Source organism: Syngnathoides biaculeatus, chromosome 13 (assembly GCF_019802595.1).
Source record: "Syngnathoides biaculeatus isolate LvHL_M chromosome 13, ASM1980259v1, whole genome shotgun sequence".
Lineage (NCBI taxonomy): Eukaryota > Metazoa > Chordata > Actinopteri > Syngnathiformes > Syngnathidae > Syngnathoides > Syngnathoides biaculeatus.
Genome location: NC_084652.1, coordinates 13956516 through 13969846, shown reverse-complemented (window position 1 = coordinate 13969846; position 13331 = coordinate 13956516). Strand labels below are relative to the sequence as shown.

The 13331-nt window shown below is 41.4% G+C and overlaps 2 protein-coding genes across 5 annotated transcripts in view; one reads left to right on the top strand and one right to left on the bottom strand.

Annotated features, from left to right (window-relative positions):
• pkn2a (protein kinase N2a) overlaps positions 1-2182 on the top strand; it is a 39312-nt gene extending 37130 nt beyond the window's left edge. For 2 of the 3 annotated variants that reach the window (XM_061838793.1, XM_061838792.1), the window contains exons 20-23: positions 54-196; positions 270-377; positions 585-665; positions 1872-2182. In XM_061838793.1, the coding sequence (XP_061694777.1) occupies positions 54-196; positions 270-377; positions 585-665; positions 1872-2075 (536 nt within the window). In that variant the 3' untranslated portion in view covers positions 2076-2182. The remainder of the gene's footprint in view (positions 1-53; positions 197-269; positions 378-584; positions 666-1871) is intronic. The other variant, XM_061838794.1, reaches the window with a different exon arrangement.
• Positions 2183-4441: 2259 nt separating this feature from the next.
• gtf2b (general transcription factor IIB) lies at positions 4442-11959 on the bottom strand. 2 transcript variants are annotated; one of them, XM_061840276.1, is made up of 7 exons: positions 11858-11959; positions 10241-10353; positions 9895-10028; positions 8817-8963; positions 8221-8350; positions 6166-6447; positions 4442-5368 (listed from the first exon to the last, which is right to left on the bottom strand). In XM_061840276.1, exons 1-7 carry the CDS (start codon positions 11872-11874, stop codon positions 5235-5237), a joined length of 957 nt encoding a protein of 318 aa, XP_061696260.1. In that variant the 5' UTR covers positions 11875-11959; the 3' UTR covers positions 4442-5234. The 2 variants fall into 2 exon arrangements, with proteins under 2 accessions (XP_061696260.1, XP_061696259.1); XM_061840275.1 differs by lacking the exon at positions 11858-11959 and adding an exon at positions 10461-10650.
• Between the last annotated feature and the right edge of the window lie 1372 nt (positions 11960-13331).

Here is a 13331-nt window from a genome sequence, read left to right as displayed (position 1 = left end):
TGAATTACTTCGCTGTTCTTTGTGTATTTTACAATTGTACTTATCATCTTCAGGAATGGGCTTCAGGGACCGAACCAGCACTTTCTGCGGAACGCCAGAGTTTTTGGCTCCCGAGGTCTTGACTGAAACGTCGTACACGCGTGCCGTGGACTGGTGGGGGCTCGGGGTGCTGATTTTCGAGATGCTGGTTGGGGAGGTGAGTGCGCGTTCGGCCGGGACACTCTCGCTTTCATCGCACGACTTCATCCCGGCGCCGGCGTCCCTTTCAGTCGCCGTTCCCCGGTGACGACGAGGAGGAGGTGTTTGACAGCATCGTTAACGATGAAGTCCGCTACCCAAGATTCCTCTCCACTGAAGCCATCTCCATCATGAGGAGGGTGGGTTCTTAAAGAAACTGGTTTACGCTGGACCCCTTCATAGCCACCCGTGGATTCAACTATTCAAAAATGTTTCTTAACCAACCCGCAAAACACACGTGATCACCCCCCCTTTTTTTTTTGTGTACTTTTGTGTATATATACAGTATTGTCCATTTTTTTTTACATTTGTGTTCATATTTCCTCTCATCACTCATGTGTGTCCAGCTTTTAAGGAGAAGCCCGGAGCGCCGTCTTGGAGCAGGCGAAAGTGATGCGGAGGATGTCAAGAAACACTTATTCTTCAGAGTAAGGAATGCAAATGAATTGCACTTCAATTCTCTCCTTTGAACCAAAGTACTGTAATTCCTGGCCTACAAAGCGCACCTGGTACATTTGTAAAGGAAATACCATTTGGTACATACATACATACACCGCAGCTGTGTAAAAGTCGCAAGTGCCCACATTGAAACACAAGATATTAACAAAGAAAGACGGTATACAGAGAATTTAATGCAGGGCTAAACAATCTTTTTGAGGCTGAGGGCTACTTCATGAGCACCGATCGTATGAAGGGCTGCTTGACCTGTTTGCGTTAAATTTCAGACTCTCAGTTCATTACACGTACATAAAATATTTTGTTTTAATTTATTGTAGTAAATGACATCACGCGTATTTTAGAATTTTAATTCACGTAAGCAAGTCATATTCCGAATTTAAAGCACAAATAATAGGAACAATTTGTGGCCCATGTTATTTTTAGAACATACTTCACGGGCGCCTTATATGGTCCTCACGAGCTACCATTCGCCCGCGGGCACCGCGTTGGTGACCCCTGGTTTAACGGCAGGGCCGCCGCGCTAACGCTAGTGCCACGCTAACAGGGCCAGTTTAAAAAAAAAAAACATAGCGGTAAAAATCACTGAGACATGGTGGTAACACGCTAGCGGAGCGCCATCAGGGCAAGACCGGTAAAAGTCACGTCCTCGGCACATATATTCCACCAGTCTCACTCTTATCTTTTCCGCTTGAGTGCCCCCATGTGGCAATTGGAAAAAATGCACAAATTTGCCGCATAACCGCAGGGTTGAAAGCGTGTGGGGGAAAGTCGCGGCTTATAGGAAATTACGGTACTCTAAAAAGTCCACTTCAAATCTCTGAATGGTGTTCAGGTGAGTAGGGAATGAAGGAATGATACTGGCTGGAGTCATTCTCTCATTTCCTAAACCCTAATCATTAGCTGAAGATTTTTAAGTGGACTTCTTTTGGAACTATTTAAGTACACAAAATGTTTATAAAATATATTTAGATGGAATATAATATTTAAATAAAATATATTACTATTTATAAATACATGTAAATAAATATAATAGATAATAATTAAAAAATAATACAAACAAATAAATCATGTAAATACATTATTTACAAATATATATATACTGTATACAGTAGTACTATATTTTTTAGTATATAGAAATGTGACAGTCCCATCCCCTTCTCTGACTTTGCATCCAGAACATGGACTGGAACGGCCTAATGTCCAAGAAAGTGAAGCCCCCGTTCGTGCCCACCATCCAGGGCGCTAACGACGTCAGCAACTTCGACGATGAATTCACCTCGGAGGCACCCATCCTGACCCCGCCCAGGGAGCCGCGGGTGCTCAACTCGGACGAGCAGAACATGTTCTCCGATTTTGATTACATCGCTGACTGGTGTTAGCGCTGTGATTACAACTTTTCTGTACAAAAATATTTCAGGGATCAAAGACGCTTCCCTGAGGAAACCCACTTTTTTAAAGAATCATGAAGAATTTTTTTTTTTTTTTTTTTTTAAACAAAAAAAACCAAACTTGTTGGAGAAACTAGAGGAGGATGGAGTATGCTGTCTGACCACTGAGAATGTTTTTCATATGAACTCCGAGACTGGAGATGGCAATCCCGATCATTTTGTTGACACTAATTCATTGTCTCCTGTTGTGTTTTGAATCTGTACAGTTGCTTCAGTGGTATATTTTATTGCAGTGTGTTCATGCTCAAGGATTCTGATCTCCTCTGTCAAAACTGGCATTGTCAATTTAAAGAAAAAAAAAAAGTGCTCAAAGCACCACTGAAGCCCAACACATCTTGACTACTACTTTTTTTTTTTTGTCCAGTTCTATTTTATCTTCTTTATACAGGCTCACATATGAATTGAGCAGCTGTCCATCCAGTGTTATGACACGTTGTGTATATATAACAAACAAACAAAAATATTTTTTTTTGTTTACTCCAGATTGGGAGTTGATAAAATTGTAATTGTTTTTTTAAAAAAAAAACTTTCAGGTTAGTGGTTCTCAAACTGGGAGGTCCACAAAATAATCAGAAATGTTATTTTAAAAAGGGCCTACCTATAAATAATTTAAGTGTACCAATAATACAAACATGATGAAGCAATTACTCCTACCTAATTAAAAGCTCCAATATATATCTTGTCGCATGTACAGTATTTGTCACAACTGCATTTTTTTTTCTTAACAGATTAATGATCCATATTTTTCTGAAAATAGTTATTTAAAATGTTAATGGTGTCTTCTGGAATAAGAAGGTAGATTTGTACTTTTGAAATTCACTTGTTAAAATATGGCTTTAATATTAAATCTTTATCTCAGGAAAACATTATTTTCACAATATTACAACCTTTTTTTCCCCGCAACAAAATATTGTTAGCTTGATAGGATGCTTGTAGGTTTTGAATATTTTTAGCAAACTCGGAAAAAATTAATTCAACACAGTCCAGTTGCCTCCATTCAACCTCAGCAGATTTACAAAAACCAAATAGAAAAAGATTTTTAGCAAGTGCGTTGGTGTCATTTAGATTGTGGCAGCACAGTGAAAATGACAGCAATCATGGTATAAAGAGTATGGCATTACTTTCAAAATATATCTTCTCAAAACTTTAAAAAGTTAGGTATAATTGTAACTGACTTCAGTAAAATATGCAACTTTTTAAACTCCGGCATTTAGGTACATGTGATATGATTGATTTATGATGCGTGGGGTCTTTAGAAAAACAAATTACCCGTGGACCCGAAAAGTTTGAGAACCCTCTTTTGGCCACATACAATCGCTTTTTTTTTTTTTTTTTTTTTTAAACACTGGGTGAGTTGAGTCAGCTCTGGCCTGAACATTTCTGTTACCTCAGTTAACATGACTCTCAGTTACGCCGCCAAATTACTGTCGGAGGGGCACACAGTTCGTGAATGAATTTTGGATGTTGGAGACCTGTCGAGTGGAAACATTTTCAAATGTTTCCCTCACTCTCTGGGGTAAGCGTTTCTGTCAATTTGCATGGTTCAGTGTAAACTACAGGGGTGGCCAGTGTGTGCACACTTCTGCACACATACTCGTAACATTTTATATATATATACAGTATATACACAAACACACGCACGCACACATGTTCATACAATGAAGATGAAACCTCTAATTCTACCAATAGCTTTTGATTATTTTTCTTAATGGAAATAGTTTGTACAGTTCTTTTTTCTTTTTACTTCTTGTCCATGTTATCAGAACAGACACAAATGGTACAAATATATTCAATTGACAACTGATGCTCTTCAATCTGGTGTAAGAAAAAAAGTTATTTTTGCAGTCATTATGTTGCTTATCGTGAACCCACAAATGAAACATAATGGAGTTATGTAAATATATGTTTCCCAAACTTTGAGCTAGGACACTTTTTTTTTTAACCTTGGAAAAATATCATGGCGCACCTGTGAGAAAAAAAAATTACACTGACAATTTTAATTTGCTCACAATTTTTAGTTGAACCTCATGCCTGTTGCGGCAAGCAGTTAATTTGTATCCATCCATCCATTTTCTTAGCCCCTTATCCTCACACGGGTCGCGGGGAGTGCTAGAGCCTATCCCAGCCGTCATTGGGTAGTAGGTAGGGTACACCCTGAACTGGTCGCCAGCCATTTGCAGGGCACATGGAGACAAACAGCCGCACTCACAATCACACCCAGGGGAAATTTAAAGTGTCCAATTAATGTTGCATGTTTTTGGGATGTGGGAGGAAACGGCAGCGCCCAGAGAAAACCCGACGCAGGCAAGGGGAGAACATGCAAACTCCACACAGGCGGGTCCGGGATTGAACCCGTGACCTCAGAACTGCGAGGCCAACGCTTTACCAGCTGAACCACCGTGCCGCTCAATTTTTATCATTACTAGATAAAATGATTGGATTGTTGAAGCTCACAATTGTTTAATGGAAAATCTGTTACGTATTTACATAATTAAATGATGGGATCATCTGTAGAATACTTTTCCAAAAATATCTTGTAATTACAGCCCTATTATTCTGTAGTACAAACGCCAATATGTTGATATGCTGATTAATTGTACCTTCTGTTTTCTAGTGGAACTGAAAACTATTTCAAGAAATTGTTTTCCCTGACACTTCATTGGTGGCATACATAAAGATACATTTGTAGCATTTCTATATTTACCAGAATCTGCGATTCAGCAACCGTTCAAACCATAGAAAAAGGTGATGTTCTTCAATCTGTAGTCTCATTTCCGATGAGAAGTTTTATTGTTTTAAATTACAGTTCAAACAAACTAGCAAAATTGAAGCAAAACACTTTCCTACAAAAAAAAAAAAAAAATGTATAAAGTATGAAACCAGCCTAAAATTCCGGGCAGTTTCCCCACTTGAACACGTCCGTCAATGGGTAGAGTTCTCTCACAAGATATCAGTGGACTGTGGGTCCACGTTTCTGCTGCAAGGTTGCCGTGACACGGGCTTGAAATTTGGGGGACGAGAAAAACCAGCGACAAAAAAAAAAGAAAGTAGCAAACAAAGTCATCCTTTTGGAGGAGGAAAAGATCTTTATCACAGTTGGGGCAGCTTGTCGACAGGCGTGTCGAATTTGAAGTCCGGTGGGAAAAGTTCCGCGGCGCGAGGGTAGATGAGCCGGTACGACTGTCGGATGGTGACGTCTGCGACACCGGCGATGTCTCCGATTTCTGTCAACGCAAAAACCATATTTGGGCTCATTATCGCTACACGTCTCGTGATGTTCACAGTGCAAGCAAGAGAGCGGTCGGGATTGCGATACCGGTTGACAGCAAAAGGAGATATTTCATATCATGGCGAACGAACAAAAAAAAACAAAGAATTCATGTTTAGCTCTTATTTAATACAATATCAAAGTATTCTTGCAGGTGAAAAAATGCACATGAAATGCATGTATACCCGTGCTGTGAAGACTCTCAGTAACGACCCCTTCCTAAATAAACCTCAACTGGATCTTATCAGTCCAGACGTGGAGCTTCAATGTACAGTAGTTCCTTGACACCAATCAAGACATAATTAAAAGACCTTGGTGAGGCGTTTTGGAGTGTTATAAAAGGAACAAAAACACAACTAGGTAAAAATTGGGAAGCATTAACCCTGACAAGGTTAAATGTACATCGACTTGTGACGTGTCTTGTGTGTTTTTTTTTTTTTTTTTTTTTTAGGGGCGACCCCTATTACTATATACTACACTGCATGTTTTTAAAGAGTACAATACTGTAAAGCATGACTTTTCTCATTCAGAACAAGTTGCAAATGGTTTTTTATCCTCATGTTTTATGAGGCGCTGGACTGGAATGAAGGAATTTCCATTCCTTTCATTGGGGGAAGAGGATGGGAAATACACCTTTTGAGTTATGAGAGTGGTAAGGAACAAATGAAACTTGTCAGTCAAGGTACCACTGTATGGTTAAATAATGATGATCTCGTATAAGGCCAGTAGCCCTGGCCCAAAGCCATCCGTCACCTTTCTGCGTCTTCTTCTCGGCGGAGGCCTGCGAAGCCATATAGATGGCGGCGGCGGCCACGGAGATGGGGCTCCTGCCGGGCACCAGGTCCAGCTCCACGGCCTTCATGGCGATGTAGGTGGCGGCCATCTGCACCTGCTTGGGCAGGCCCAGGTTGGAGCAGAAACGGGACATGAAGTCTCCCGTGGTAATCAGGTCCACGCTGGTCTCCAGGGCCTTCAGGATCAGCTTGAAGCAGCGGCCGATCTCCTTCTTGGAGATGCGGGACACGGCGCAGATCTCTGTGGACGAAAATGGATGCCATGTTACCTCTGCGTGCTGAACTGTTCAAAATCATACCAGTCCTATGTGACTAACCAGTTTGATCTACGTTTTCAGTATATATACGGTATATTTTTTGCCACATGTCAAACTAATTACCAGGAGGTCCAGTAGATTCTCAGAAAAACAACAACATCCAGTATTCATGATATGCACACTCTTAAGGCTGTGGAATTTGTTGAAAGGAGTGTGTTAAAAAAAAAAAATGAACTGATCTCCAATGCCTTAAAATGGAGAGCAAAACCAGAGACACGCAGCAGAAAACGAAAGACCATCAGCAAAATGGATTGCGGAATAACCAGAACGGCAAAGGCTCAACCAATGACCACCTCTGTGTCTTTGCCAGACACATTCAACGACGGTGAATCATGTCATTAAAACTAATCAGCATAAAATGGCAATGGACCTTTCCGATGGCAATCTTAAGCTCCGCCCCCCCCCCCCCCCCCCCTTAGACTACAGTCGCCATCCCCCACAAGCTTCCAAACAGGTTTGAAGTCGATTCTCTATCGCGTATTCCAGATAACATTGGGGTATGATTTTTGCCAAATCCGTCAGACTTGCCCACCAGGGTTCTACAGAGAGGTCTCGACTATTTGACGCAAGGATATGTACACGGAAGTAAGATTTCGGACGGAGCAGGAGGCAATGTCAGCGTTACACCGAAATGTTGGCGATCGATGCAAAACAGTTTGACGCCTCACAAACTTCATATTGAAATCCAACAGGATAAAATTGTGGAATCGTACTGCGCATGTAAAGCAGGGTGAGTACTTTTTACTTGGAAAGATCACGAGTAATATCATGGTAGTCTTTAGAAGTGAGTTGGGTTCGATTTTCTACAAGTGCATTTCAACAATGGTGATTAACTCAAAGTCACCAGATGAAAAAGTTTGACTTGGCTCGTACTTGAACCCAGTGCTCTGTCTTAAAAGTCCGATGCGATACAAATAGGCAAATAGACATTTCTCTGTCTGCCTGTCTTTCTCTCTTCTCTCTCTCGCATGACATCGCGCATTTACGTATTACTAATCCGTTTCTTTGGCATAAAACATCACACGTTTCTTTGAGCAGGTCAGTGGTACACTAACAAAGTGAAAGTTGTTCTCTTCCAATGTATAAAGCACTGATAATAATTCAATCAAATTCAGAGAAGATACTTGTTTTTGTTGATATTGTCCACATTTAGTTGTACGTGTGGTCTTCCGCAAGCCTTGATCCATCGTAGACACTTGGTCAACTGTGTTTTAGGCTTTGTAAAATGAATCAACCGGGCCCCTTGAAACCTAGCCGGATATCTTTCATCAGAATTGCACATTCCCCAAGCGCATCTGAGAACCATTTTCTTCGTAACGTTAACTTTTACAAGCGCACGATACTGACAACCAGCAACGCTTGTGGGACATGACGACAAGAGGGGCGTGTCAAGCCAGGGGTTAAGACAATGCGGCTATCTGATTGGCTACTGTTGTCCGGGTGATTGACAGGTCGGAAAGGTCCATTATCGGCCAATTCCAATCAGACCGATAAAATTAGCGTAAACTCTAGTCTGTTGATTGGCCACGAGTTGTATTCGGCTATTCATCCGAGCAGATGTTACAATAATTGATGTAATTTCCCGTGTACATTGCACTCCGTTTTTAAAGTGGCGGTGTAGTCCGGAAGATGGATCCCTCCAGTCTTGCAGTGGCAAGCAGCAGCAGGTACTCCTCAGGGGATGCTTGCGGTCTCACCTTTAAACGTTCTCGGGACGCCTTCTTGTCTGCAGGCGATGTAGAGGCAAGCCGATGCGATGGCGTCGTTCGCTCTGCCCTTCAGGCTCTTTTGTTCATAAACTTGCTTGAATAGGTTGTTGGTTCTATCCTGCAAAGCAAACACTTTGATTGAGTATGGAATAGGACTCCTAATAAACCATTTAAGGGCTCAAAAGCTATTTTATCAGAATTTGGTTAGAAGACACAATAACAACATATTTTTCTATTTAAATTGATGCCAATAAAATCCTCTATTTCAGTGCCCCATAAAACAAGCAAAGTGTAATCACGTGTTTTTAATAAGAACAATGGCAGGAAATTGAAATAATTTAAATGTAGATTGGTGCACATTCTGTTATATGCACCTTGACCACAAAGAGGCAGTATAATACAATCTGACATACTGCACAAATATGATAACCCCACACTACAGCAGCAAAGCGGCAATTATTATAATATTTGTTTCTATGCTGGTCCGTGAAAATTTTATTCTATGTGAAACGGCTCCGTGATCCAAAAAAGGTTGAGGACTGTCTGAATAGAACACACAAAGTGTCTAGTAGTGGTACACTTACTATGATGTTCCTCGGCAAGTTGATGCGATCCGCCATAGTGGTGATCTCTTTGAAGGCGTTGAGCATGGCGCGGTCCGAGCTGCTCATGGTGCGGCGGTTCTGGTACTTGGAGTTGCCAAACTCATCAAAGCTAGCGGCGCCAGTCCCCTGGAGTGGAAAACAAGCACTTTTACCTTCATAGTATCGCAGTGTCCATTGATACTAGAACTACATAAGAGTCACGTAGAACATCTCACGACCGAGTGAAGTGACCGCGGCAATATAACCCTATCGTTTCGAGCCATATTTAGATGATATGCGGATGACGGCCAAACTGCATGCGGCCAAACCAAACCTGCCTGCCCGATCCACCTCCGCGCCGATGAACAACGGCGACCGTGAGCGATGACGCCGTCGCAACCAAACCGCCTCCCCGTCCGATCCACATCCACGGCAGAGATGAGCCACCCCGGTGGCGCCGCGCCCGCCGATCACGGCTTCGGCCAGGGTGGCGCATAAACACATTTAGGACCCCTGACTTATGGGTTACGTCCCTCCCACCAACTATTATTTTTTTAGTAGCTGTATACAACCCTACCTGTCATTAGGAACCCACAAAGTTCTCGTCCTTTGCACCTGTGCAATCCATTTTTCACGACGAACCAGGTCTTTTGGAAAAGTATGAAGAGCGAATCCATCCTCCCGAGTGTTCGAACAATAGAACGAGCCGGCATTTTGGCTAACACGAAGGAAGAACGAGCTACCTTCCAGCAGGTAAAACTAGTATTCACAAACGAGACCGCTTGAGTGCACTACTGTCTTGTATGTCACTTCCGGCTTCTTCTCGAAAACAAATCCCTCCAGAGGATTTTCATGGTGGGATCCATATGCGTCAAAATCATGTTTTGCGGTGAAAAAAAACGGATGGGTCCATACCGGCTGCCGTTTTTTCCATTAATAACATACTAAAAATCATGCATTTCATGACAGTGGACCTTTAAAATCTTACAACCATTTAGCGCAGAGCTAAATGGCCAGATCCTAGTTGGAAATACAAATGTGAGAGCCTTTAAGCGACGTGATTGTGTGCTGAGATGACCTTGCTGATCATGGTGGTGAGGTCTCCTCCATTCAGCAGTGGGTTCTGGGCATCTCCCACTCTGGATGGGTCTTTGAGGGCTTTCTCGTTGGAAAACGTCCTCCACTCAGAGCCAACATCAATCACTCGATCACCTGAGCAGAACCCCCCCCAAAAAAAGACAGTTGAAAAAGTGATTGTGTGTTTCTATAAATTACAGATGAGGCATTCACAAACAAAGATGTAGCGATTGGTCGCAGCATGGCGAGCTCATCATCATGTATGAGAATAAACGCCCACAAATTCAGGCACCTTTTGGAAAAATGGCTGGGATCAAATCAGTTAAAAAGCGTATTGATCCGCTTACCTACGACAAGACCACACTCGGGGCAAACCATGTCCCCTGCCCGGTAGTCCTCCACCAGAATTGCATCGGGGTGGTTGGGACACTGAACTCTCGGAAGGGTTGCTCCGTCTCCACTGTAGAAGCAAAACAACAGATTGATGAATGACAAGGAAGACATACTGTATTTAAAAAGAAAAAAAAAAAAGAAAATCCAGTACAGCACAGGGGTGATTTTCTGTACCGCTTATCCTCACTGGTGTCACAAGTGCTGCAGCCCATCCCTGGTATCTTCACGTAAGAGGCAAGGTATACCTTCAAGTGGTCGCTAGCCAATCTCAGGGCACTTATGAACAAACAAACGTTTGCACACACACTCCCACCTAATGGGCAATTTAGAGTCTTCAAATCTTCCTGCCACGTATGTTTTACAGACATGGGAGGAAACCGAGAAACCCAGAGAAAAGCCACGCAGCCACAGGGAGAACAAGTAAAAGCACACAGGTGAGGCTGCATTTGAACCGCAATCTTCAGAACTTTGAGTCAGATGTGCTAATCAGTCATCCACCATGCCAGCTAAAGGAGACATGGAGATTTAATTTTTACTGTTTTGCAAAAATAGTGAGTGCCCCAATATTAACAAGTACTGTAACACCACAGTTGTTCCCGAATGTTATCCGTACGATGGATATTGAACTATTGACGAATTCTCTTGATCGTTTTATTTACCGGAAAGGTTTAAATAGCACTATTACACACTACATTGGAAAAAAATAAACTGTAAGGTGGACTCGGCACACCCTACGTCATATCGAGGCGACAAGGCCGCTTTGTTGTCATGTCGAATTCCAGCACTAAGGGGAGCCAAACCGCAGATTTTAGCTTTAGGCAGTTTCGTTCTCATTTTTAGATAACTTCAGATTTTCCGGTCTCTAGAAAATATTGTTTGTGCCATGATAAAGATCAAGTTTTTTTCTTTGATTATAATTTAATTAAAGATGAAAACGGTATGGGTGCAGCGTGGAAAAAACATTTAAACTTGTGCTCTTTCGTTTACAATGTCATTAATATGATAACGCTATAATCACAGTTTCGTTCCCTTACTTCTCCGACCCTTGAGGGTACGTAACGAACCGGGATTTTAGGCCCGCATTATAAGACATGTACTAAGCAGATACATAACAATGTATCCGGGAAAAAAAAATAAACAAAACTTTTGACACCGCTGCCTTTAATACAACAGAAACAATGTTCCGATGTGATGACTGTGCGCGATGCCCAGCAGTGAGACGGAAGGGCTAGCGGCTGCATTTAGCAACATGGCAAACGAGTTGTGATGATGTGGCTGGGGATCTAAAGGGGAAAAAAACCGAATATAAATCAACATCAGTCACAACTTGGACGTATGGATTAGCTTTTTTTTTTGCTACATGATTAGCGTCAAAATCATGAAAACAGCGTGTGGATATAACAACCGGTGAGCTAACAGGCTATGCTAACCAACAAGATGCTACCCCCGCATTGATGTAGTAGAGAGTGCTTCTATTGTTTCCTTGTCTTTGTGTCTTGAACTCTTCCATGTGTGACAAACCACGCAATGTCGTCGAACTACTGGAGACGAATAACGAGCGCCGTACTCACCGGCTTGTCGACGCCATGGCGTATCTACATGCGTCTGTCAGAGAAACAAACCGCAGACACCGGAGGTACCCGTAATTATAGATTTCGGTCACGTGGCTTTTCTGGGACGGCAAGTCAGAAAACCCAAATGACCTCAATGAACCTCGAGAAACAGTAAAATACAGACTGACACATGCATGATTTCTTTCTTGATCTCTTTTTTATTTTATTTTATTTTTTACTAACACCCGTTTTATTAACTTGGCTCATCAGTAAAGGTATTTTAAACCAATAATTTTCTAGCCTTGAGTATGGCGTTTACGCTAAATAATCTATTGATTGCAAGTTTCCCACGTTTGGGTTTTGGAGTAAATATTTCATTTTTTGTTCTGTTATTTTTTACGGTGTTAAGAGCAGCCCATTTCTATTGAATTAACATGGGCATACTGCTAATTGCACTAATTATTTCAAATTGCCTACTTGGGTAAAGTTTTGTAGATTTTTTTCCCCCCTTTACTGTACTCATTACCTCATAATAAAAAGATACTGTAATGGGATTCTAACTCCAATATAAGAAATAAGTAAAACAATAAACAGCATCAATGTTAACATGATGGACTCTCAGCTAGAATTATACAAACATATTGTTACTCATTATGTCTTTTGAGTCTTGACTTTTATAACAGTGAATGCCTAAATGGCTATTACAAATTGTACAGGGGAATTGACCTGAGGATGTTCGAAAAGAAGAACACAGTCACATAAATCATCCATAAACATGAGTTAAATAAGGCACATACTCAATGAATTTTTGGTCAAATAAACACACGATGCAATGCAGTCTGTGAACCGAATGACTTCACATTATTTTTTTTGGGGCCACTGGGTATTTGTCTTGTATGTGCTTTATAGATGGAATATTTTAGATTTTAAAATTAAGTGTCTGTTTTAATTGGTTATCCAAATGTTTATTGCCAAATAGAATAGACGTTGCTCAGTTAAAAAAAAACATATTTAGTAGTTTTTACTACTGGTATCTGTAAATTCAATGGAAATATGTGATTTATATTTGTTCTTCAAAAATGCATTCGGAAAATTGGTGTACTGTAAATTCAACACTATTTCAAGTGTTTTTCTTTTTGTATTTTTTTCTGATTAGAGTGTAATTATTTTTACAGTAGAAAAGACGGTGGTAGGCTGGCAGGAGACAACGCATTCAGCACAAATAATTATAGGTGTTTAACAAAGACTTTTCGAAAATAAACCAATGGAATGGTAATATCATGCCAGTCTTCAACACTCCCTCGTTCACACTCCTCCACGTCACTGGAGGCAGACGCCATTGTTGCATTGCTCTGTGTTCCGGAAAATAAAAACAGCTACCAAAGCCAACAAAATTCCACAGAAATACTACCCGATAAATAACCATAAGGATTAATGCCAGAGTAGAGCAGCGCGGTGGGTCAGCTGGTAAAACGTTGGCCTCACAGTTCTG

Coding starts and splice junctions, on each gene's coding strand:
- gtf2b (XM_061840275.1), bottom strand. CDS start 10,498: ATGGGCTGCAGCACTTGTGACACCAGTGAGGATAAGCG. Junction 10,029..10,240: donor CGAGTGTGGTCTTGTCGTAG/GTAAGCGGATCA, acceptor GGTTCTGCTCAG/GTGATCGAGTGATTGATGTT. Junction 5,369..6,165: donor CGAGAAGAAGACGCAGAAAG/GTGACGGATGGC, acceptor TTGCGTTGACAG/AAATCGGAGACATCGCCGGT.